This window comes from Mercenaria mercenaria, chromosome 17, assembly GCF_021730395.1.
Source record: "Mercenaria mercenaria strain notata chromosome 17, MADL_Memer_1, whole genome shotgun sequence".
In the NCBI taxonomy this organism is placed as follows: domain Eukaryota; kingdom Metazoa; phylum Mollusca; class Bivalvia; order Venerida; family Veneridae; genus Mercenaria; species Mercenaria mercenaria.
This window is the reverse complement of record NC_069377.1, coordinates 63564120-63591272: the sequence shown is the minus strand read 5'-3', so window position 1 is coordinate 63591272 and position 27153 is coordinate 63564120. Positions and strand designations below refer to the sequence as shown.

Genomic DNA, 27153 nt, shown 5'->3' with positions numbered 1-27153 from the left:
GCCTCATGTATAACACTTAATTTTGGTGACAGTTTTATGGTACTATTTGGCAGTCATGGTCTGTTATGCCAAAATAAAGCACTGCTTATTAGTCAATTTAAAATTGTGCAGATAAATCCATTTTGAAAAACTGATAAAATTTAGGGCTGACAAAATTAAGTGTTATATTAAACAGTATTAACAAATCTGACCAATATTTTGCAGTAAGTAACATTAATTCAAGGAATAAGGTCTCCAATGTGTTCACAGCTAGATTGTTCACCCACGGAGGAAGTATAACAGCTGACAGATGGACAAAGGGTAATCACCACAGTTCATGCTTGAGATCACTCCTTATGATTAATACCCCTTTATTTTGAACTGTAAGTAATGACTTCACACTGGAAAGATTAGAAATGGAAAACAAGTCAGCAGAATATCTTTACATTTTATTACATTCAAAGCTGGTACAAGACTAGGAAATGCACTAAATTAGTTAACTACTTCTGTACTGTAACAAAAATAAAAATGAAAATGTAAAGTAAAATCCAAATAAAACCTCAAGACATGTATTTATATTTTTCCTTCTTATAAAACTACAAGAAGATAAATGGTGAAAATAAGATAAATCCAAAAAATAACATTTTTGGGTACCATCAACATTACCACTACCACTTAAAAGTTTCTAAGTGCCTATAATATTTAGCTTGACAAAAGAAAAGCAAAATGTTTGCTGTTCAGGCACACATTCTGGCTGAAGTTTTGTTGTTACAAAGGCACTTAATCATATTTTTCTATATTCAAATACTGATACACTTTCAACAAAAGATCATTGTAAATCTTGTATGCCCGGACCCATGATTGTTCATCCCATTTTCAGTCCCCTGATCACTATGACCTTGACCTTTGACCTATTAGCCCCAAAAATAATAGAGGTCATCAACTTCATAAGTCCAATCATGCCATCAAGTTTGAAGATTATGAGTTAAGTGGTTCTTGCAAGTTATTGAGCTGAAACAGTTTTCAAGGTTCAGGCTCCTCTAACCTTGACCTCTGACTTACTTACCCTAAAAACAATAGGGATCTTTCTTCTTCATTAAACCCAATCATGAATTCAAGTTTAAATGTTCTTTTTCCAGTGATTCTCAAGTTTCCGTGCAGGAATAGTTTTAAATTTTCAGGTCCGTAAGCCCTTGACCTTTGACCTAATGGCACCCAAAATAGGCGTCATCTACTTCATAAGCCCAATCATGCTATCATATAAGCAGGTTCTGGGTTGAGTGGTTCTCAAGTTAGTGAGTTGAAACAGTTTTCCGAGGTTCAAGCCAATTTTTGATTTACTGACCCCCAAAACTACAGGTGTCATATTCTTCATAAGCCCAATCATGCTATCAAGTCTGAAGATTCATGGTCTGATTTTCAAGTTCTTAAGTAGAAACAGTTTTCAACGGTCAGGTCCCTGTGACTTGACCTTCGACTTACTGACCCCCAAAACAATAGGATCATCTATTTCATAAGTCCCATCATACTATAAAGTTTGAAGTTCCTGGGTCACATGGTTGTCAAGTTATTGGGCGGAAATCGTTTTGAAGGGTAGGGCTGTGACCTTGACCTTTTACCTACTGAGCCCAAAAAATTATGGGTCACCTAATTCATAAGCCTAACCATGCTACAAAGTTTGAATGTTCTTGGCCAGGTGGTTCTCAAGTTATTGAATGAAACCGTACGATCTACCAACCAACGGACCAACCAACGCAACCAACAGGTGCAAAGCAATATACCTCTACTTCTTCAAAGGGAGCATAAAAAATTAGAAGTATGCTTGTATTTCTGTACTGACAGTCATACTGTTTGTTTTACTCCATTTTTTATTTAGTTACACTGCATGACTATGGCATTGCTTATAAATCATAGACCAAAATAAAATTCAACTTAAAGACCTATTTTGAATGACAGGATGGTATATTTTCGTTTTTCTACAGTAAAGCTGAACTCTGTGCCGCAGTGAAAGCCATTACTTAATAAATATTTCAATGACCAAAATAATGCAGTTAGTCTGTTGGCTATACAGAACTGTCAAATAATGTTTCTTTCAAGATTAAGGATAGGCAATACAATTGGTATAGTTAAACAAAGATACAAAATGATGCACATTTTCCTTCACTTGAAAATTATTCTGTAAACAGTGATTCAAGTGCATATAAAAGCAATGTTAACAGACATTTAAATGTGAATACAGGTAGAGATGAAAAAAAGATTACAAGGCATTAAACAACTAGTTTGTGGTGCTGGCAAATCCAGCTGGGTACATTCCATGGATAAGAAATCAGAAAATTTCTTAAGATTAAACAGCTGTCGGCATGTACATAAATTGCAGACACAATGGTCCAGCTGTAAGATTCAGGACTATGATACTAATGGGGATTACAAGTTTGAGCCCCTGCTGCTCAAACTAAAACTACTAACATTTTTTCATCAGACAAGAGTTGTGTATATGGGTGCCTTACACCAAAGATGTTAACGGTCCAAAGCAGCTTCTGGAATTGGAACGTCTCCTGTATCATTTATTTATTTATTTGTTTTGGGTTTAACGCCGTTTTTCAACAGTATTTCAGTCATGTAACGGCGGGCAGTTAACCTAACCAGTGTTCCTGGAATCTGTACCAGTACAAACCTGTTCTCCGCAAGTAACTGCCAACTTCCCCACATGAACCAGAGGTGGAGGACTTATGATTTCAGACACAATGTCGTTTATCAAATAGTCACGGAGAACATACGCCCCGCCCGAGGATCGAACTCACGACCCCGCGATCCGTAGACCAACGCTCTTACCTACTGAGCTAAGTGGGCGGGCTGTATCATACTAACATCACAAACATTCTTCTAGAGGAGTATCCAACATGTGTGACACAGGATACTAACAGACACTATCAAGAAACAGTAAAAAACAAATATTCCTTTTTTTTAGGGGGATGGGCTGACGGGGTAACAGGGGTGGGGCGAGAGGGAGGAGGAGGATGTGATGCTAGGAGACAGTATTAAGAAACTTAGAGTACAGAAAAAATGATAAATTTTGTAGGAGTGGGTGGTTGAGTGAAATTATTGAATTTGAGCCAGCAGTTTCAGAGAAGAGTTTTTCAGAACTTTGTTTAGCCATATGAGGTATACTAGCCCCGCCCCCTGGGGCCATGTTTTTTAACCAAACAGGATTATCAGAGGAATTTGGTAGAGGGTCTACCATGGAACAGTGCTATGAAATTACTTTAAACTCAAGCAAAATGTTTTAGAGAAGATTTTCAAAGTTTGCCATATAGCCATATAGGGGAAAACTAGTCCTGCCCACTGGAAGCAATGATTTTTTACAAAACAAAATGATATGAAAGAATTTTGTAGAGGATCATTTAAGACCATTGCTGTGAAATTATTTTAATAATGGGCCAGCAGTTTTAGACAAGACTTTCAAAGCTTTATTTGACATATACTCAATTGACAGGTATCATTTTACAATTGATCAAAAGATTGATTCAAACTGTGTCCTTTATTCTTTATTCTGTTCCTTTTATCTTGGAAGTTTAAAATGTTTAATTTATAAGAACATACTCGTTCCCCTCTCCCAAAACAGGGTGTCCAAACACTCGGGGAAAATACAAGACATCAACGTAACATTCACAACCAATAAAATATAGTAAAACATATGTAGCTGGTCAATAAATTGTGTAAATATAAAATTTGGTCCAAATAAAGATAGATAAAATATTAATGTCTGCCATTTATATCAATAATTTAAATATGACTGTATATAAATGAAAATTGATTATATAAATGAAAATTATCTACATTAAAGACCTGACAACATTAAGAAAGTAAAACATATATCTGTAGATATAGAATTAGTTACTCATAAGCTGTGTTTCAATATTATAATTATATGGCAACAATCAACAATACGTGAAAAGACATACTCCAATATAGTATATTTTCAGATATTCAATTAACAGTAGTTTAAGTGTACCACAACTATGACCCGTAAGTAAAATACTAAATTTCATTTTTACATTGTGCAAGTGAACCGGACATCTAGCTAACATTTTATATTAATACTAAGAAGTATGATTTTCATTTAAAATAATAATTTTCAGAAAATAAAATTGGTCATGTGGTCTATTTACAAGAATTCTCAATTGCATATCTTATTTTACAATATAAAGTCTTACTGAACACAGTGGCATGCTTGGCAGAACCATTATGCAGAAAGGTTTTAAGTTTTTGTTATGTTTAATGTCACACTGATAATTATTATTATTATACCAGATTTATATAGCACCCTTTTCATGATAAACACGTTCAAAGGCTCTTTACATATAGCAAAGGCAGCCACATTCATCCTCTACTAATACAGACACAAAGCGATCTGACAGAGGGACAGAGTGAGATAAAGCCCCCAGAACAGATAGAGAGAAATCCTTTTTAGATACAGACTGATACAATTATAGGTCATATGGTGATTTTTCATATATCTTGAGGAAGACCCTCAGCCATGAGTAGAAACATCTGCCTTTTGCAAGCCTGCTGGATGGCTCCATCATCCTAAGCAAAGTTTTAAACCCATAACAGTGCGGACAAGTGATTCAACGTCAGGGACCTTAACCACTTAGCCACAGAGGCCCCTATGCAAGAAGAGCTTTACCTTATTCACTCACGCTCTTACTAATGCTTTTTACTGATATGCATGTTAGCAATAAAATCTCATCGAACCATCCATCACACAATACTAAGTAAAATCTATAAATGTTTTATTCCTATATCCCTTTTAATATACAATTAAACTTCTTTTTCTCTTTTAATACATGTGAATTCTGGGCTATAATTAGAGTATTTCTTGTAACTAGACTCAACATTGCATTATTGTTTCTATAATAAAAGATAAACTACTTGATCAAGTTAAGCTAATTACCACTAAATGCATGCCATTGCTGTTTAAAAAGTGTATACATAGTACTTCAAGATGATCACAGCTTTGATCTTCTACATATTTGGTCATTGCACCCAACATATAAGATTGAGCTATTTCCTAAATTTACATTGGTCTTTTAAGAATAATATACACTTTTGTAAGTGTGTTTCGAATTTAGTTTTTCAAGAGAATTGTAGGACAATATTTTATAAAGGAAGTGCACTTGATATTTTGTACAAAATAATGAAACAATGTATCAAAGTATTAGATCTACAAATGACTCTTACATATATTGTATCATATATAAACTTGATTCCATATTGGAATGTACAATAACAATGGTATGTCACACAAGGTCTGGCTGAAACCAGATATTGGCAACACGATTCCATTTTCTGCTTTCAACTAATTAAATCATTCAACCCATATGCCCGAATGGTCTTACAAAAATATCTCCCATTGTACACAGATAAACAAGTCACAAACAGTATGATGCATAGGTGCAAACCTGTGGTTCATTTTTTGAAAATGTGCATATAAAAAATTACAATGCATCTTGCCAATATTGCAACGTATCAAATGCCCAATTATTCTGTATACTAATGCCATTAAATTTTAGTTCACAAAATACACAGAACACAACGTAATTATTTTTCTACATTATACAAAATTTATCCTCAAAAACTGGTTAAACATCTTACAGTGCTTTTTGTCAATACACCAATTTTTATTTTAGAAATGTATCTGTCAATGAATGAACACTATATCTGTTTGTTAGAAGAGAATTTACTCACACTTAAAACACATGTTTTCACAACAACTATTCCTCAGTATCATTAACTATACAAACACACCTGCTTAAAATCCCTAAAAGAAGTAAATACACATTAAACGTGTAAACAAATTGGCATGGACACCTTCAACAAATACATAATCAATTACCACTGCTACACTGATGTGTAAGCTAACAATTGAAAGTGCACTAATATTAATTACAAGAGGGCCATGAAGGCCCTGTATCGCTCACCTGACCTATTGACCTAAAGATCATCAAGATTAACATTCTGACCAAGTTTCATCAAGATATGTTCATAAATGTGGCCTCTACAGTGTTAACTAGCTTTTCTTTTGATTTGACCCCATGACCTAGTTTTTGACCCAACATGACCCAGATTCGAACTTGACCTAAAGATCATCAAGTTTAACATTCTGACCAAGTTTCATGAAGATACAGTCATAAATGTGGCCTCTAGAGTGTTAACAAGCTTTTCCTTTGATTTGCCCCCATGACCTAATTCTTGACCCAACATGACCCAGATTCGAACTGGACCTAAAGATCATCAAGTTTAATATTCTGACTAAGTTTCATGAAGATATAGTCATAAATGTGGCCTCTAGAGTGTTAACAAGCTTTTCCTTTGATTTAGCCTAGTGACCTAGTTTTTGACCCCAGCTAACCCAGATTTAAACTTGACCTAAAGAGCATCAAGATAAACATTCTGACCAAGTTTCATTAAGATATGGTCATAAATGTGGCCTCGACAGTGTTAATTAACTTTTCCTTTGATTTGACCAGGTGACCTAGTTTTTAATCCTACATGACCCAGATTTAAACTGGACCTTAAGATCATCAATTTTAACATTCTGACCAAGTTTCATGAAGATATAGTCATAAATGCGGCCTTTACAGTGTTAACAAGCTTTTCCTTTGATTTGACCTGGTGACCTAGTTTTTGACCCCAGATGACCCAATATCAAACTTGCCCAAGACTTTTTTTAAGGATAACATTCTGACCAAGTTTCATTAAGATTGGGCCAAAATTGTGACCTCTAGAGTGTTAACAAGCTTTTCCTTTGATTTGACCTGTTGACATAGTTTTTGACCCCAGGTGACCCAATATCGAACTCGTCCAAGATTTTATTAAGGGTAACATTCTGACCAAGTTTCATTAAGATTAGGCCAAAAATGTGACCTCTAGAGTGTTAACAAGCTTTTCCTTTGATTTGACCTGCTGACCTAGTTTTTGACCCCAGATGACCCAATATCGAACTCGTCCAAGACTTTACGGAGGGTAACATTCTGACCAAGTTTCATTAAGATTGGGTCAAAATTGTGACCTCTAGAGTGTTAACAAGCTTTTACTTTGATTTGACCTGGTGACCTAGTTTTTGACCCCAGATGACCCAATATCAAACTCGTCCAAGATTTTATGGAGGGTAACATTCTGACCAAGTTTCATTAAGATTGGGCCAAAAATGTGACCTCTAGAGTGTTAACAGTCAAATTGTTGACGACTGACGGACGACGACGGACACAGGGTGATCACTAAAGCTCATCTTTGAGCACTTCGTGCTCAGGTGAGCTAAAAAAGATATTTTTTCTTAAAACAGAAACAGTCTTAACAAATAATGAAATCGTAACCATGGACATAAAAGGGTAAAGCAAAAACATCTGACACTGAATATGTACAAACAGCAATTTGCCTCGACATGTTCTTAATCAAAAAATGTAACAAGCTCACTTCCTTTTCATTTTATGGAACAAAATCATAATAAATAGGTGAAAACAGCACAATATACTAGCACCTTCATCTTTTGTGGGTGCTGCGTAATAATATTCATACTGATTAAATTTTGTATTTTTTTGTTTTTTCTTATCAAAAGCAATGGCAATTTGGTGTTTCTACATGCATAACCGAACTACGACACTTGCAAATATACAAATAAAGTAAAATCTGTCAATCATGAAAAATCCAAAAATTATGGCATTTGTTAGATAAAGTCTAGATATGAAAGGCATGCCTTTTTTGTAACTAATGGTCTAAAATAAGTAAAGATTGTAAAGTCTTCAACATGAGTAAAGACGTGACATAATTTCAAGCAATCAAAACCAGTAAAAAAGCTTCATCTAAAAACATTAGTGCAATAGTCTTTACATAAAAAGCTCCAGTTGACTTGTTCCTATAGAATTCCTATGAAACATCCACTGTTTTATTTGACTGGTTCCTGTAGAATTCCTGTGAAAGATCCATTAATGACTGTAAGGAAGTCTCCCAGAAAATGCATGATCCTTTAATAATATCCAAATAACAACAACAACAGACAGCAACAATAGTTCATCTGTATGTTTACACAATGAATGTGTGTTAATTATGTTTACACAAATTTAGGTATGTTGTAAGGCTGATCCGAATCCAAATCCTTTTGGTCCGAAGTGTTTACTGTAACAACCTATAAAGTATAAATAGATAATAATTTTCTTTTGTTTCAAGTCCAAGCAAAATCAAGATCATATGGCAACTTGAAAGCTCAAGGGTAGTTCTGCGCATTTCAACAGAAAAATTTTACAATGCAGAATTTGATTAAACTCTAGATTTTTTCAAAACTTCAAATATACTTAGACAAGAGGACCATGATGGTCCTGAATCGCTCACCTCTTCCCACATGACCCAGTTTTGAGTATGACGTCATTTTTTCTATTATTTGACATAGTGACCTAGTTTTTGAGCTCATGTGACCCAGTTTTGAACTTTACCTAGATATTATCAAGATAAAAATTCTGTCCAATTCTCATGAAGATCCATTGAAAAATATGATCTCTAGAGAGGTCACAAGGTTTTTCTATTATTTGACCTATTGATCTAGGTTTCAAAGGTACGTGACCCTGTTTTGAACTTTACCTAGATATCATCAAGGTGAACATTCTCACTAATTTTCATGAAAATCTCAGAGAGAGGTCACAAAGTTTTTCTATTTTTATACCTACTGGCCTAGCTTTTGACCGCACGTGACCCAGTTTCCAAATTGACCTAGATATCATCAAGGTGAACATTCAGATCAATTTTCATGAAGATCCATTGAAAAATATGGCCTCTAGAGAGGTCAAAAGATTTTAATAATTTTAGACCTACTGACCTAGTTTTTGACTGCAGTTGACCCAGTTTCAAACTTGATTTAGATATCATCAAGGTGAACATTCTGACCAATTTTTATGGAGATCCATTCAAAAGTATGGCCTCTAGAGAGGTCACAAGGTTTTTCTATTTTTAGACCTACTGACCTAGTTTTTGACCCCACAAGAACCTGTTTCAAACCTGACCTAGATATCATCAAGATGAACATTCAGACCAACTTTCATACAGATCCCATGAAAAATATGGCCTTTAGAGAGGTCACAAGGTTTTTCTATAATTTGACCTACTGACCTAGTTTTTGATGGCACGTGACCCACTTTCGAACTTGACCTAGATATCATCAAGATGAACATTCAGACCAACTTTCATACAGATCCCATGAAAAAAATGGCCTCAAGAGAGGTCACAAGGTTTTTCTGTTATTTGACCTACTGACCTAGTTTTTGAAGGCATGTGACCCACTTTCGAACTTGACCTAAATATCATCAAGGTGAACATTCTGACCAATTTTCATGAAGATCTCATGAAATATATGGCCTCTAGAGAGGTCACAAGGTTTTTCTATTTTTAGACCTACTGACCTAGTTTTTGACCGCATGTGACCCAGTTTCGAACTTGTTCTAGATATCATCAAGATGAACATTCAGACCAACTTTCATACAGATCCCATGAAAAATATGGCCTTTAGAGAGGTCACAAGGTTTTTCTATTATTTGACCTACTGACCTAGTTTTTGATGGCACGTGACCCACTTTAAAACTTGACCTAGATATCATCAAGGTGAACATTCAGACCAACTTTCATACAGATCCAATGAAAAATATGGCCTTTAGAGAGGTCACAAGGTTTTTCTATTATTTGACCTACTGACCTAGTTTTTGATGGCACATGACCCACTTTCGAACTTGACCTAGATATCATCAAGATGAACATTCAGACCAACTTTCATACAGATCCCATGAAAAATATGGCCTCTAGAGAGGTCACAAGGTTTTTCTGTTATTTGACCTACTGACCTAGTTTTTGAAGGCATGTGACCCACTTTCGAACTTGACCTAGATATCATCAAGGTGAACATTCTGACCAATTTTCATGAAGATCTCATGAAATATATGGTCTCTAGAGAGGTCACAAGGTTTTTCTATTTTTAGACCTACTGACCTAGTTTTTGACCGCACGTGACCCAGTTTCGAACTTGACCTAGATATCATCAAGATGAACATTCAGACCAACTTTCATACAGATCCCATGAAAAATATGGCCTTTAGAGAGGTCACAAGGTTTTTCTATTTTTTGACCTACTGACCTAGTTTTTGACCGCACTTGACCCAGTTTCGAACTTGACCTAGATATCATCAAGGTGAACGTTCTGACCAATTTTCATGAAGATCTTGTGAAATATATGGCCTCTAGAGAGGTCACAAGGTTTTTCTATTTTTAGACCTACTGACCTAGTTTTTGAAGGCACGTGATCCAGTTTCGAACTTGACCTAGATATCATCAAGGTGAACGTTCTGACCAATTTTCATGAAGATCTTGTGAAATATATGGCCTCTAGAGAGGTCACAAGGTTTTTCTATTTTTAGACCTACTGACCTAGTTTTTGAAGGCACGTGACCCAGTTTCGAACATGACCTAGATATCATCAAGGTGAACATTCTGACCAATTTTCATGAAGATCTTGTGAAATATATGGCCTCTAGAGAGGTCACAAGGTTTTTCTATTTATAGACCTACTGACATAGTTTTTAAAGGCACGTGACCCAGTTTGGAACTTGACCTAGATATCATCAAGGTGAACGTTCTGACCAATTTTCATGAAGATCTTGTGAAATATATGGCCTCTAGAGAGGTCACAAGGTTTTTCTATTTTTAGACCTTCTGACCTAGTTTTTGACGGCACGTGACCCAGTTTCGAACTTGACCTAGATATCATCAAGGTGAACATTCTGACCAATTTTCATGAAGATCTCATGAAATATATGGCCTCTAGAAAGGTCACAAGGTTTTTCTATTTTTAGACCTACTGACCTAGTTTTTGATGGCACGTGACCCAGTTTCGAACTTGACCTAGATATCATCAAGATGAACATTCTGACCAACTTTCATAAAGATCCCATGAAAAATGTGACCTCTAGAGTGGTCACAAGCAAAAGTTTACGGACGCACGGATGGACGACGGACACCGCGCGATCACAAAAGCTCACCTTGTCACTTTGTGACAGGTGAGCTAAAATATTGTAAAACAAAAAAGATATGGTTGTGTGCTTATTTTATGCTAGACTGACCTGAAAAAATTGGATTCAAAAATGGGAAAATTACACTTTTATAACATTTAAAGTATAAACTAGTTTCTACAATGTAGACTTTTAAAAACTTCACAATTGTAATTCAACATACTGTCTATTCTATGGTCTAATAAAATATATAGGTACACGCTTGTGCTTGTTTTTCAGATATCTGCCCGTTTTCAGAGATCTGCAAATTTCAAGCAGATCTGAAGTCCTTATTTGGAATTATTTTCATGTCAATACTTCTGTTATCATTCCAAGCTCTTTTCACGTATAACGGGCACCCGGGCAGAACCAGCCAGCTGGACATTTTTCAGGCACAGTCTGACACCTGGGCAGAACCAGCCAGCTGGACATTTTTCAGGCACAGTCTGACACCTGGGCAGAACCAGCCAGCTGGACATTTTTCAGGCACAGTCTGACACCTGGGCAGAACCAGCCAGCTGGACATTTTTCAGGCACAGTCTGACACCTGGGCAGAACCAGCCAGCTGGACATTTTTCAGGCACTGTCTGTCACCTGAGCAGAACCAGCCAGCTGGACATTTTTCAGGCACAGTCTGACACCTGGGCAGAACCAGCCAGCTGGACATTTTTCAGGCACAGTCTGACACCTGGGCAGAACCAGCCAGATGGACATTTTTCAGGCACAGTCTGTCACCTAGGCAGAACCAACCAGTTGGACATTTTAGGCACAGTCTGTCACCTGAGCAGAACCAGCCAGCTGGACATTTTTCAGGCACAGTCTGACACCTGGGAAGAACCAGCGAGCTGGACATTTTTCAGGCACAGTCTGACACCTGGGAAGAACCAACAAGCTGGACATTTTTAGGCATAGTCTGACACCTGGGCAGAACCAACCAGCTGGACATTTTTACGCATAGTCTGACACCTGGGCAGAACCAGCCAGCTTGACATTTTTAGGCACAGTCTGACACCTGGGCAGAACAAACCAGCTGGACATTTTTAGGCACAGTCTGACACCTGAGCAGAACCAGCCAGCTGGACATTTTTCAGGCACAGTCTGTCAAATTGGCAGAACCAACCAGCTGGACACTTTCAGACAATATCAGGCACCTAGACAGAACCAGACAGCTGAACACTTTCAGACACAATCCGGCACTTGGGCAGAACCAGTGAGCTGGACACTTTCAGACACCTGGGCATAACCAGTCAGCTGGACATTTTCAGACAGAGTCCGGCACTTGGACAGAACCAGTCAGCTGGACACTTTCAGACACAATCCAGCAACTGGGCAGAACCAACCAGCTGGATAAAAAGCTACAATCTTTTGGTATCAATATTTGACCTGACTTTGCTTACATGGGTGAAAGGGTCTCAAGTAGTTCTTAACCTTCCAGCACATATCCACCTCATCTTGTAAAACTGATATCAAAGAAGAGTAGCATGTTATTCTCTATTTAGCTATTCTCATATACAGCTCTGAAACATTAATTTAAATGAGTTCTTACTTTTACAGAAGACATCATTTTCCCTCTGTGTCATGGTGTGAGAGTCAAGACCTTTTTTGCAGGCAGCACATTTAAAGCACTGTTTGTGGTATGTCTGAAATGATAAATGTATAGAATTCAGAATGAGTCATTTAATGTTTAATTTTTTAGCAAATATAAATAAATTTTGACAATACAAATCCCAATACTTTTCTCAGTGTGATAACATGGGCAAAACAAATAATGCAAAATCTTTCTTTGTGAGAACTTTTTAAATAATAATAATTTATAAAATTTTACCCTGCTTTTATGAAGAGATATTGACAAGTATACTATCGTGGCAAAAGTAACAACAAGAGTTCTCTAATGATAATGGTTATAAGGTCTCTAAATATGAAGTTTAGTTTTTTGCTAACATTCACAGTTTGATATGAACACTAACTTGTGTGCAGCCACTTTAAATCAATTCAGTGTCATTTGCAGCTTTCTGTAGAATATTTAAGCCGCACCATGAGATAACCAACATATTGCATTTGCGACCAGCATGGATCCAGACCAGCCTTCACATCTGAGCAGTCTGATCTTGATCCATGCTTGTCGCTAATGGTTTCTCTAATTGCAATAGGCTTTGAAAGTGAACAGCATGGATCCTGACCAGACTGCATGGATGCGCAGGCTGGTCTGGATCCATGCTGGTCGCAAATGCACTATGTTGGTTTTCTCATGGTGTGGCTCATTTAGAAGTCATTTCCAGGTGATGGTTAGGCCTGCATTTTTTATACCTTTTCTACATTCTGTCAACTGAATTTCATACACTATTTGAAAGCTGCAATAACATCTAGATGTATTTCTGCATTCATTTTTGAGAACATGTGAATTCCCAAATAAACTAGAAAATGCTTTTGTAAAAAAGCGCATGTCTCCCCCAATGCAAAGTCCTATAGGCAAGAAGTCAATAGGGGTCAGGAGCAAAAGTCAAAGAGACACTGATGGTTGGCTGCAATAGGGATCATCTACTTGGCATGTCCAATCATCCCGCTAAATTTCAACACTCTTGGCCTAGTGGTTCTCAAGTCACTGTTCAGGCTTCTGTGACCTTGACCTTTGATCAAGTGACCTCAAAATAAATAAGGGTCATCTACTCTGCAAGTCCAATCATCCTATTAAGTTTCAACATTGTAGAACAAGTGGTTCTCAAGTTATTTCCAAAAAATGATTTTACATGAACAGGCCACTGTGGCCTTGACCTTTAATAGACTGACCATAAAATCAATAGGGGTCATCTACTCTGCATGTTCAATCATCCTATGAAGTTTCAACATTCTGGGTCAAGTGGTTCTCAAGTTATTGATCGGAACTGGTTATCAATGTTCAGGCCCCTGTGACCTTGACCTTTAACGGAGTGACCCCAAAAACAACAGGGGTCATTTACTCTGCATGAACAATCATCATATGAAGTTTCAACATTCTGGGTCGAGAGGTTCTCAAGTTATTGATTGGAAATGGTTTTCCATGTTCAGGCCCCTGTGGCCTTGACCTTTAACAGAGTGACCCTAAAATCATTAGGGGTCATCTACTCTGTATGACCAATCATCCTATGAAATTTCATCATTCTGGGTCAAGTGGTTCTCAAGTTACTGACCGGAAATGGTTTTCAATGTTCAGGCCCCTGTGACCTTGACCTTTCACAGAGTGACCCCAAAATCGCTATGGGTCATCTACTCTGCATGACCAATCATCCTATTAATTTTTGACATTCTGGGTCAAGTGGTTCTCAAGTTACTGACCGGAAATGGTTTTCAATGTTCAGGCCCCTGTGACCTTGACCTTTAATGGAGTGACCCCAAAATCGATAGGGGTCATTTACTGTGCATGTACAATCATCCTATGAAGTTTCAACATTCTGGGTCAAGTGGTTCTCTAGTTATTGATCGGAAATGGTTTTCCATGTTCAGGCCCCTGTGACCTTGACCTTTGACAGAGTGACCCCAAAATCAATTGGGGTCATCTACTCTTCATGACCAATCATCCTATGAAGTTTCAACATTCTGGGTCAAGTGGTTCTCAAGTTACTGACCGGAAATGGTTTTCAATGTTCGGGCCCCTGTGACCTTGACCTTTAATGGAGTGACCCCAAAATCGATAGGGGTCATCTACTCTGCATGTACAATCATCCTATGAAGTTTCAACATTCTGGGTCAAGTGGTTCTCTAGTTATTGATTGGAAATGGTTTTCCATGTTCAGGCCCCTGTGACCTTGACCTTTGACAGAGTGACCCCAAAATCAATAGGGGTCATTTACTCTTCATGACCAATCATCCTATGAAGTTTCAACATTCTGGGTCAAGTGGTTCTCAAGTTACTGACCGGAAATGGTTTTCAATGTTCGGGCCCCTGTGACCTTGACCTTTGACGGAGTGACCCCAAAAACAATAGGGGTCGTCTACTCCAGCAGCCCTACAACCCTATGAAGTTTGAAGGTTCTAGGTCAAATGGTTTCTCCAGTTATTGCTCAGAAATGAAGTGTGACGTACGGACGGGCGGACAGGGCGAAAACAATATGTCTCCTTGGGGAGACATAATAAAATCATGCCTGTGGAAACAACAGAGCTACCTTTTTCAGAGGTATATGTTAAATCCCTCTGTTGCAACTTCCTATCTAGTACATGCCACCAGAAAAAAACATCAAAAAAGGTGCATGTGTCATATTTTTGACCTTTTATGCAAGCATTGCATCACTATGATCACAAACCCAGGAATGGTATTATATGTAGACTTGATTCCACTGTTCTTTCAGTCAACTTAAAGTTGGTAACTTTATTCCCGATTTGTGGTAACATTTCAGACAATGTAAAGTTTTCTTGATTTGTGGTAGTGGCAGTGTTTACCAGCAAGCTGATTTAGCAGTAAAATAGGCAATATAGTCAAGATAAGACTTTTATTTTCAGGAGGAGAGTTGTTGCACACAAGATTGTGTCTACAGACAGACAGACAGACAGACAGACAACCTGAAACCAGTATACCCCCTTTACAACTTTGTTGTTCTGGTGGGTGGTTGGGGGTGCGGGGGTACAATAAACATGTAGAAAATTTCAACCCCACTGTGAGACAGTAGCTTTATACACTGCAACTTAAATGGTTTTAAAAAGGTCAAATGACTTTCGAGCATTTTGAATCTGCTCCAGAAGCATGTTTTTTTCATTTCACAGTTCCATTGAAATAAATCTATTATTGTAGATGACACTTTGTTCATATTTACTAGACGTTAATATAATAAACTGCTCAAAATGGAAGGTAACTGACTGGGTAGGCAGACCAGATATGCCTTATATAGCACTTTCAGAGTCTGTAAACATCCTTAAGAACCATCATGCCATGTGTTACTATACAACTGACTTACATTCTGGTCAATATGTAGCTTTGTTGACCTATCTGAAAGTAATGTGGATCTATGATATAGTCACAGGTCAATATGTAGTGTTGTCAACCTGTCTGAAAGTAATGTGGATCCAGGATATGGTCTCTGGTCAATATGTAGTGTTTTCGACCTGTGTTAAAGTAATGTGGATCCAGGATATAGTTCCTGGTCAATATGTAGTGATGTCGACTTGTCTGAAAGTAATGTGGATCCTGGATATAGTCTCTGGTCAATATGTAGTGTTGTCAACATGTGTTAAAGTAATGTGGATCCAGGATATCAGAGCTCTAGATAAGCTGCGTATTTGCGTATTTACGCAATTAAAATTGCAGAAAACCCAACTGAATTCATACAGTGTGCGTACTGAAACACAAGTCAAATTCCTAATACCCAATTCGTAAAAAATTGCTTGCGTATCGCAATTTCCTTATTAGAACGGGTACGAGACTTTAACGCTAGATTTGGCTGACTGGTTATACGTTACCGCAGAACAGGTTGCAATTTATCGGAAAAATCACAGTACCATTCAGTCTGCTGATCGGTGTTATTTGGATGCTTTGTAAACAATTTTACGCCGATAAATGTAAAAGAGAACGCAGAAAAAACATTGTTGCAGCACAAACAAACAAATTAGTGGGATATTTTGCTGTTCAACAATGACAGTTATCTGGATGACATCTTTTGGGAGAATGCATATTGCGGAGACCACACCGTTCTTAAACTGATCTCCGACTGCATTAAAAGTGAAAAAGAAAACAACAGTATGGAACATTCATTACAATTTTAAATACATTTTTGTATTAAACACTGAAGGGCGCCATTAAAGTACATAGGTACTTAGTCAATCCTGTTTGATGATATATACCATGTATACTGTAAGCAAAAAATACTCAATTGTTAGTGCGAGATTGGTAAAATACCCAATTGGTTTTAGCAAATACCCAATTACTTCTGAAAAGGCTGGGTAATGATATTATTTTTACCCAATTTAAATTTCCAATACCCAATTCAGACAAAAAGTGATGGGTAAATACCCAATTGCACCAAAAGCTTATCTGGAGCTCTGAGGATATAGTCACGGGTCAATATGTAGTGTTGTCCACTTGTCTGAAAGTAATGTGGATCCTGGATATAGTCTCTGGTCAATATGTAGTGTTGCTGACCTGTCTGAAAGTAATATGGCTTCAGAATATAGTCATGGGTCAATATGTAGTGTTGTCGAGCTGTCTGAAAGAAATGTGGATCCAGGATATAGTCTCTGGTCAATATGTAGTGTTTTCGACCTGTGTTAAAGTAATGTGGATCCAGGATATAGTACCTGGTCAATATGTAGTGTTGCCGACCTGTGTTAAAGTAATGTGGATCCAGGATTTAGTCTCTGGTCAATATGTAGTATTGTCGACCTGTGTTGAAGTAATTTTGATCCAGGATATAGTCCCTGGTCAATATGTAGTGTTGCCGACCTGTGTTAATGTGGATCCAGGATATAGTCACAGGTCAATATGTAGTGTTGTCGACCTGTCTGAAAGTAATGTGGATCCAGAATATAGTCTCTGGTCAATATGTTGTGTTGTCGACCTGTCTGAAAGTAATGTGAATCCAGGATATAGTCTCTGGTCAATATGTAGTGTTGTCGACCTGTCTGAAAGTAATGCAGATCTAGGATAAAGTCCCAGGTCAATGTATAGTGCTGTTGACCTGTCTGAAAGTAATGTGGACCCAGGTCCACATGTAGTAATGTTGAATTGTATGAAACTAATGCAGATCAAGGATATAGTCCCATGTCAATATATAGTTTTGTTGATCTCTCTGAAAGTAATGTGGATCCAGAATATAGTCCCACATCAATATTACCTCAGGCAGGTACACAAAGTTACATACTTAGCGCAAGCTTACAACTGTTATATAATCATGCTGTACTGCTTTGATTTTGCATTTACATTTTCTTTTTATTTCCCTCAAAGTCACACTTATTAATCAGACATAAGTAACATTTGATGTCATGTTATAAAACTACAGTGGGTCAATTACTTATAATTTTTTGAGTCATTATCATTTAATGACCACCAAAGCACTAAGCCCCCTTGACCAATTAAATGAGCTTGTTACAACTGGGTACATATACTATTTGTTAATCGTATGGACTTACACTATTTCCTCCCATAATTTTCTCTGCAAAGTAGACGGTTTTCCCACAGGCTGCACACAGCTCTCCTCCACCAAATTTATTTGTACCGTTCTCTAGCAATGGTGCAGCTTGGGCCTGACTGAATGAAGATACATTCCTAAAAGGCAAAAATAAATAAATTCTTTTATCACTTCAAAAACACATTAGTTACACTCTTCTAAATTCTTTTATAAAAGGTATCAATCTACATGTACCTTCCAACCTTTAAATGTTCTTTATCTGATAAAAGCTGACACATTCAGTTCTTTCATTCCTCTGCAATGAAACATGTCTATTTGCTCTGAAAGAAGTAAAATTTCCCATGAAGTTCACTGTTTCCTGAATTTGGTTCTGAGTATATCAAACAAGAATTTTCAAGGATGGCTTTATGTTACTTTGTAACAAGTATTTCTAATGTTCAGCTATATACTAAAAGGCTTGGCTGCAAAGTCTTACATACAAGAAGTTCCATCAAAATGATAAATTTCTCTCCCAGTAGGATGTCTTTGACATAGAGAAATAAAGTTCTCTAATTTCTTTTTTAAACACATTAAGTGTGTTAAGTGCTTCAATTTTTTCTTATCAATCTTCAAGAATTCTGCTTTCTAACAAGTGTAAGGATACAATTTAATCACGCTAATTTATGAGCAGGTGGAAAGAAGATTTTTGGCTGCTTACAAGACAGCTCTGGAACGATGTCAACAAACAAACAATTTCATGATTATATATCAAAATGCCAATTTTGAGATCTAAGCTTTTATTCTGAAAGGTGAAAACTTGAAAGAAATATAATGAAGTAAAATTTTAACCAAGTAGATCTTTACCTAGACTGTAAAACAAGGAATAAAGTAAAGTTCAGTTTTTTTCTGCAGCAATGTCTTAAAAGTTTCAACAAAAACGTTTTATTGTAACTGAAAAGTTCTTTTGACCACTTACTCTCTTGTCACCTCCCCATATTTTCCTGTGTCCATAGACAATCCTGAGGCCCCACCTGCAAACCCATAACCCTTGGGTCCGAACATCTTTGTGTGACATGCCTTACAAAACACTTCACCCTCATGGTCAGTGCAGGAGGTACTGTCCAGCATCTTACTACATTTGGCTGCAAGACAAGAAAAACATTTAATAAAAACACTATCTTAAACCACCTCAATATTTCAATTTACAAAAGAATTCTTGTCTTCTGGATATTTGAAAAGTTCCCAATTAACATTAATCACCATTTTTCAGCCATATTTCAATTATGCAATGGTGCTCTGTTAGCATTACAAGTTTTTCTGGATTCTGCGTCAGTACTGAGTTCTCAGCAAGTAGATGCCAACTTCCACATGAATAAGAGGTTGAGAACCAATGACTTCACATTGTTTTTTGCCAAATTGTCACAGAGAATACATCATGCCCCAAGATTGAACTCACAACCTCTTGATTCAATCTTGTGTTTTACCTTCTTAGCTAACTGTAGTAACTGGGCTAACAAATGCTTTTAAATGCAAAATAAAAATCAAAGGAAATTTGCAGGCCCATATTCATTGTTAATCACTTAAAGTGGACTTAAAATCACTAAATATTCAATTTGCTGTTTCTTTGCTATCAACCCATCTATAACCATGTAAACTGAAACAGCCAAAGTGGTTTTTGTAGTCATATAAACAAACCTCATGCACAATTTCATGAAAAATCTGTGCAAACTGCCAGCAAATACAAGAACAAATGGAAAATCTAACATTGTACAATTATACATATTTTTAGACACCAAATAATGATGTAAGTTGGTCCTTTACGCATTAGTAACTATTCTCACCACATGATAAGCACATTTTGTGCCATTTCTTGCCTACTGCCCTCACTTCCTCTGCAAAATACACCTGCTTTTTACATCTAGGGCACGCATCTCCACCTCCCCATCTACCTCCACCCCCATTCCTCTCCAGTGTAGGGGCTGCCTGGGCTTGCTGGTAGCTTGACACATTCCTGAATAAATACGTATATTCACTATTATTCAAATAAATATGTTTCTATAAAGGGAAATAATTAAATTCAAAACCATTAACATTATATTTATGGGGAATCCACATAAGTGGACATAAGTTTGTAGGAAATGTTTCTATATACCCGATCTTGCTGTCGATCTACACTCTCACTCTTAATTTAAGTAGTTTATGGCTGGTTATATAATGCACTTTATATATATTCTTCAATTAAATGAGGCACTCTTCAGTACTTTTTCTTGTTAAAATGCAGTCACAGTATCTTTTCAGAAGGAAAGTTTGTGACGTAAAAGGTGATCAAAATCTGCACCCAATGACCAGAGTAACAAAAAGTTCATGTTACCACTGTTTTGTCAAGTGTTTGTAATCAAACTAATATCTTAAGCTGCACTTAAATTCTTAACATGTTGCTTATAAACAGTTTAATAATAAATAAGCCTGTTACCAAGATTGATGTAATTAACTTATAGCCTAAGGTCTAGACAAGCTAAAACAACAGAACTATTTTTCAACCAGGATGTCAATAAAACATCTTTGTTTTTGTCCTTAATTTTTGACGCATCTGTCAATTAAGTTAATTAGAATGAACTGAATGAGAGTCCATAGTCTCTTGTATTCAATATGTAGATATTATGCTAAATCATCATTTTGAAAAAACAAACAAACAATAAAGTGTTATTAACTTATTACTAGTATATGTAGAGGCATTTTGGAGGCACTTGCTTAATGGACTTGATTCTCTTAATAGGAACAGTTTAACTAACAATGTAACACTGGTGAACTACTGATAACTGAATTTAAAGCAATTCTTTACACTTCATGTCAAAATCTTTCATTGGTAGGAAAGGAACTTGATTATATATAAAACACAATATGTTTACATTCCAAAATATTTAATATTACATCATTTGGTATGCATGAATTGCTTGTATAAATGTCTGTATCATAACATCATTAATGTTCCTATATGTACAAATTCCTTTGATCCTAACAAAGTAATGGTTAGAGCAAAAGGGCTATAAGCATAATAGACAAAAAGGCAAGTAGCCCATTACTGCTCTATGTCTTTGAAAAAGTTGTTTTCTGTATTACTAGAATCCTGATATTTTATAAAGGTTTTCCATTTGCATGACCTTGAAAATGACTTCATTCCAGTGTTAAAAGGACAAACATTATTTTGTGATATTAACCAAATAAACAGAATTCACATACCCACGTGTAACTTCGTACGGTTTCCCCGTGTCCATTGACAGCCCTCCCGCACCTCCAGCAAACCCGTAACCCTTGGGTCCAAATTTCTTGCCATAGCATGCCTTACAGAATATGTCATCCTCATGGTTCGTGCATGTATAACTGTCCAGTAACTTGTTACATTCAGCTTAAACAATAAATGAGCCGTGCCATGAGAAAACCAACATAGTGGGTTTGCGACCAGCATCCGCGCAGTCTGGTCAGGATCCATGCTGTTCGCTTTTAAAGCCTACTGCAATTAGAGAAACCATTAGCGAACAGCATGGATCCTGACCAGACTGCGCGGATGCGCAGGCTGGTCTGGATCAATACTGGTCGCAAAGCCACATGTTGGTTTTCCCATGGCACGGCTCAAATAAGAAGGCAAAATATTTACTCTGAATATTAATATTTGCAGTGGACTTATTTCCGGGGATTTCACAGTTGTGCCAATAAACAAAACATTTTCATAGGTAATTTGATCTTTGAAGTCCATTGTAATCCAGGAATACACGTCATTCTGAAGTAGCCAAGTAGGCCTAAAATGTCATGAAATTAATTTTTTTATTGTATCAACATAGATGAAACAAGGAGTACAATTGTGGAACATTTATTATCTACATTAGAAGACTATAATGTTACACATATTTTTCTCGAGCTACCAGGTTTGAATTTTCTGGTTTCAGCAAATACTCCATGAGATGTCATTAGTAACGTCCTTGTCTGTGGGTTATGGTTTGGGTTAGGACCTAGCCTATGTCTGGCCAGACAACGCAAACTCCAAGGTCATGAAAATATCAAGGCTTTCTAGCAAATTTTGGCTAAATCACACACATTTCTAACTTTAATAGAAATCAAATCTCATTGACAGACATGAACAGGTTTTTAGGTACAATATATTTAGTTTAACCCTTGTCCTATTGTCTTCAACAATATATCAACAGTGTTCATTCTACCAGCTTTCTTGCTCTGTTTGGTTTGGTTTTCACACAGCACACAGATTAGCTCATAAGGCGTCTTTGCAGCTTTATTGGTGGAACTGTTGCCTACGGTGCCTCTTTGGTGTCTCTTCGGACAATATCTAAGGCTCAGGCAAATGATGACCATCTACAACTCTTTCTCATTGTCAGAACTGCTTGAACCCCCTGCAGTATTACTTCAACTTTTATATTTGCAGGTATAAAAAATTATGTTAGAAATTGGGACAAATGTTAATATAAATAAGATATAACATTCTGCATGTTTTGACAGGTTTCATCACATAATAAATGATAAGAAATGAGCTACTCTACCACAGTTTTATCGCATAGTGCGGCAATTTTCCTTTGATCTTTGCAGCATGTTATACATAGTAACACACATTATTACTACAAAACTGTGCTGATATCTTACAAAACTGTTGCGATATATATCAACACGGAAATCTCTATGGAGTTTCATAAGAAAAAAAGTGTTCCGATATATATCAGCACAGTAAAACTGTTCCGATATATATCGGAACACTTTTTCTCTATTGAGGCCCTATCAAGGGAGTATAATTTTTTCCTTTCAAAGAAAAGATGATTTTAGCTCCAATTTACAGTTCACAGAGAAAGAATTGTCACAAACACCTACATTTATAAAGTAAAAGAATAAATAAACTAGAATATTTCAAAAACTTGATAGTTATTGCCAAATTCAGAAATACATGAAATATATGAAATTCTGAGATTTCTCAAATGTTTCTTTTTCTTTGATTTTTTTTACAAACAAAACAACAAGTTTTACAATATGTCTGGCCAATGAAAACCAATGCAGAAATTTGTTGGGTACTTTTATCTGGGGAACACATTTTCTAAAACAGAAGTTTTAGTGTTTCAGTCAGCGAGGCGCAGAAAGGGAATCAAAATAGTAAAAATAATAATAAACAAATTTAAATGAAAATGATATATATATTTTAATGATAAACTATGCGATAAAACAGTTATAATATGTAGTGCTCGTGTGTTACCAGGATATATCAGAGCTAGGGGTACATCTCGTTATTTTTCTCTTCACATATCTGTCTCGGCCTACCGGCCTCGACGATATGTGCAGAGAAAAATACCCTCGATGTACCCCTAACTCTGATATATCCTGGTAACACACTCTCACACATACTATAACTATTACTTATCAATCCGTCAAATGTTAACTTCTACTTCTATCTTTTAAGATTGTTTTTGTCTAAAACTATCATTTTGGCATGCTGAAGAATTGACTTGAGCTTTCGAATACCAGAGACTTTCAGAGGAGATATTTCCTGTAGGTACAATATTCTGAAAGTTTAAACCTACAATGAATCTTATCAACCTTTGAACAACCAATCATTGTTCATTTTAAAGTATAATTTGAATGTAATATACCTACTTTCAAATCTAAAAATAACATATCGCTGGATTTATCATTTAAAGTATTTCCTGCCCTATCTATAGTGTATACACTGCAACCTATACAGAGCAAACACCATTTGGATGGCCACCTTACATAGATGCCTTACCATACCTGCTTGCTAAGTGACAGGTCTGTAGTGACCAGGCAATACAAGACTTTTATCATACTGCCCGGTCCAATACAGTCTTGTTTCTAATGAGCTGTCACCATTACTTTCCAGACAAGACAGATTATTTTGCTGACAGTATTAGAAGAGATCATATAATTTTATCAATTAACAATCTGGTCTGGTAAATGATTCTTCATCTGTAGTACTCAGACTCACTACCTGCAGCCTCCGGAAGATACAACATACCTCTGATCTATTACTGCGCCATTACAAAAACAATCTTTTAACATTATTATAAGAGTTCTTTAAGACTAGAACAAATTAAGCTCACAGCAACTTACCACATTTCAGGCACAACTTGTGGTACTTCTTGCCGAGAGCTAGCATCTGTTCGGCGAAGTAAACTGGTTTTGAACATCTTGGACAGCGGTCTGACATTGTGTGAATCTCGACACGTTGTAAACAGTAATACCTGAAAATATATAATTTGTCATTCATGTTAGCCTGAACTAGAAAATAAATATCAGTTTTGTGAGTTTGTAAATACTTACACCTGCATAGGACAAAACTGGCCAAAAATATGTTTGAAACATTATGTAGGTGACCACCAAATAGCCTGCAGATGTTTTGCAACAATTTTCAAAAACAAAAGCTGTCCGTAAGACAGCCAAGCTCGACTATTCGAAATATTGTCACAGAAGCAGGAAATTATTACCCAAAATGTTAAATATCAAAAGAGTTTTAAGTTCGAAAGGGGACATAATTTGACCAAAATGCATATCAGAGTTATGGGACTTGATGCTATCAACTAGTTTTATAACCCCGAAGAAACATGTTAAGTTTCAATTCAATATCTGCATTAGTTTTGGAAATAGTAACTTGCATGTAAACTTTAACCAGAATTTTCTAAGTCCAAAAGGGGGCATAATCTGCTCAAAATACATGTTAAGAGTTATGGAACTTGACCCAGTGAGGTTTGTAACTGGCCTTGGAAAAGAATAAATAAGTTTCAAAGCTATATGCCTTTTGGTAATAGCTGTATGTACTTGCACGCAAAACTTTAACCAGAATTTTCTAAGTCCAAAAGGGGGCTTAATTTGCCCAAAATACAAGTCAGAGTTATGGGACTTGATTCTATCAACTAGTTTAAAACCCCAAGGACACATGTGAAGTTTCAATTTAATATCTGCATTAGTTTTGGAAATAGTAACTTGCATGTAAAACTTTAACCAGGGTTTTCTAAGTCCAAAAGGGGGCATAATTTGGCCAAAATACATGTAAGAGTTATGGGACTTGACCCAGTGAGGTAGGTAATTGATCTAGAAAAAGAAAAAATAAGTTTCCAATCTATATGCCTTTTAGTAATAGCTGTATGTACTTGCACGCAAAACTTTAACCAGAATTTTCTAAGTCCAAAAGGGGGCATAATTTGGCCAAAATGAAGGTCAGAGTTATGGGACTTGGTGCTATCGGCTAGTTTTATAACCCCAAAGACACATGTGAAGTTTCAATTCAATATCTGCATTAGTTTTGGAGATAGTAACTTGCATGTAAAACTTTAACCAGGATTTTCTAAGTCCAAAAGGGGGCATAATTTGGCCAAAATACATGTCAGAGTTATGGGACTTGACCCAGTGAGGTAGGTAATTGATCTAGAAAAAGGAAAAATAAGTTTCCAATCTATATGCCTTTTAGTAATAGCTGTATGTACTTGCACGCAAAACTTTAACCAGAATTTTATAAGTCCAAAAGGGGGCATAATTTGGTCAAAATGAAGGTCAGAGTTATGGGGCTTGGTGCTATCAACTAGTTTTATAACCCCGAAGACACATGTGAAGTTTCAATTCAATATCTGCATTAGTTTTGGAGATAGTAACTTGCATGTAAAACTTTAACCAGAATTTTCTAAGTCCAAAAGGGGGCATAATTTGCTCAAAATACATGTTAGAGTTATGGAACTTGACCCAGTGAGGTTGGTAATTGACCTAGAAAAAGAATAAATAAGTTTCAAAGCTATATGCCTTTAAATGATAGCTGTATGTACTTGCATGCAAAAACTTAACCAAAGTGTGACGCCGACGCCAGGGTGAGTAGAATAGCTAGACTATTCTTCGAATAGTCGAGCTAAAAACAAACAGAATTTAAAGTCCCACAATTCTTTTTGATGTTATGTATTAACCTTTCCCTGCTAAATTGCAATAATGAACTTGTCCATGTTTCAATTTGGACAGTACCATTAACTGTTAAAAGGAGTGAAATCAAACAGTGTAGATTATGATCAGACTGCATGGATGTGCAGACTGATCATACTCAACACTTGTCGGAGAGGCAGAATCACTCTTGCAGAGGCAGAATCACTCTTGTCCAGCATGATACAGGTTATAATTGATAACACAGTTGTCCAAATACGAGATGTGCACCATTGAATTGTTAGAAAAACAGAAACTTTCATAGTTTTATAGTCAACCACAAAAGGGAAGTAATCAGACACAGAGGATTCGTAGATACGATCAAAATACTCAAACAAATTACATTTTTCTTTTTCTCTCCAAACACAGTAATAACAGGAAGTGAATGTAAATTAAGTTCATTTCCCAAATAGCCTGCACTCACATTATAAACAGTTTTGATCATCATAAATGTGTCGTAAATACAAAAGTAGAATGTTTCATAAAATAGTGTTTGACCAAATAAATCGATCATATTAAAGTCCTTAATTCAGATTTATTAAAGGACTTGAAATGCTATCTTTTCCTTGTGCTTTGTTCTGAACTGTAAAAAGAACTTTATGATGTGCTTATTTCAAATTATAGTTCAGCTGATAACGGGACTCAACCAATCCAACTTCCTAGACTAATATCCCCCTTACTACGAAGTTACCCAATTTATCTGGCTACCGACTAGATAATCTTTTTTATTTTTTTTTCAAATCATTTCTCTTATATATTCTGACTGATCTTTCTTGGCTCTGATTATCTATGTTGTGTCGAGAAGTAAAGGAACATAACTATACAATATTTTAATAGCCTTAGGAGTTTCCTGTGAACAAAACATAGGGTCTGAACACGGACTACCCAACATCCTGCCCTCTTTGCTCTACCGTCAAGTTTGTAGTTGTTTAGTGAAATTTATATATTTACACAGCAGCAAATGTGCAATCATAGAAACATCCCTTTACTCATGAAATCAGCAACTGAAGAAATTACTTCACTTTTAATAACGAAATAAGAGATTTCCTAAA

General features: G+C 36.4%; 1 protein-coding gene across 7 annotated transcripts in view; it reads right to left on the bottom strand.

The window, feature by feature from the left end:
• Positions 1 to 413: 413 nt before the first annotated feature.
• The window catches only part of LOC123536627 (cysteine and glycine-rich protein 1-like), a 56357-nt gene continuing 29617 nt past the window's right edge, over positions 414 to 27153 (bottom strand). For 5 of the 7 annotated variants that reach the window (XM_045319954.2, XM_045319953.2, XM_045319955.2 and 2 more), the window contains exons 2-8: positions 24254 to 24384; positions 21374 to 21539; positions 19975 to 20144; positions 19110 to 19275; positions 18156 to 18291; positions 12610 to 12703; positions 414 to 8164 (exon numbers count right to left, since the gene is read on the bottom strand). In XM_045319954.2, coding sequence (XP_045175889.2) covers positions 8100 to 8164; positions 12610 to 12703; positions 18156 to 18291; positions 19110 to 19275; positions 19975 to 20144; positions 21374 to 21539; positions 24254 to 24350 — 894 coding nt within the window. In that variant the 5' untranslated portion in view covers positions 24351 to 24384 and the 3' untranslated portion in view covers positions 414 to 8099. Of the gene's footprint in view, positions 8165 to 12609; positions 12704 to 18155; positions 18292 to 19109; positions 19276 to 19974; positions 20145 to 21373; positions 21540 to 22347; positions 23388 to 24253; positions 24385 to 27153 lie in introns of those variants that run through there. The other 2 variants (XM_053528421.1, XM_053528420.1) reach the window with 2 other exon arrangements.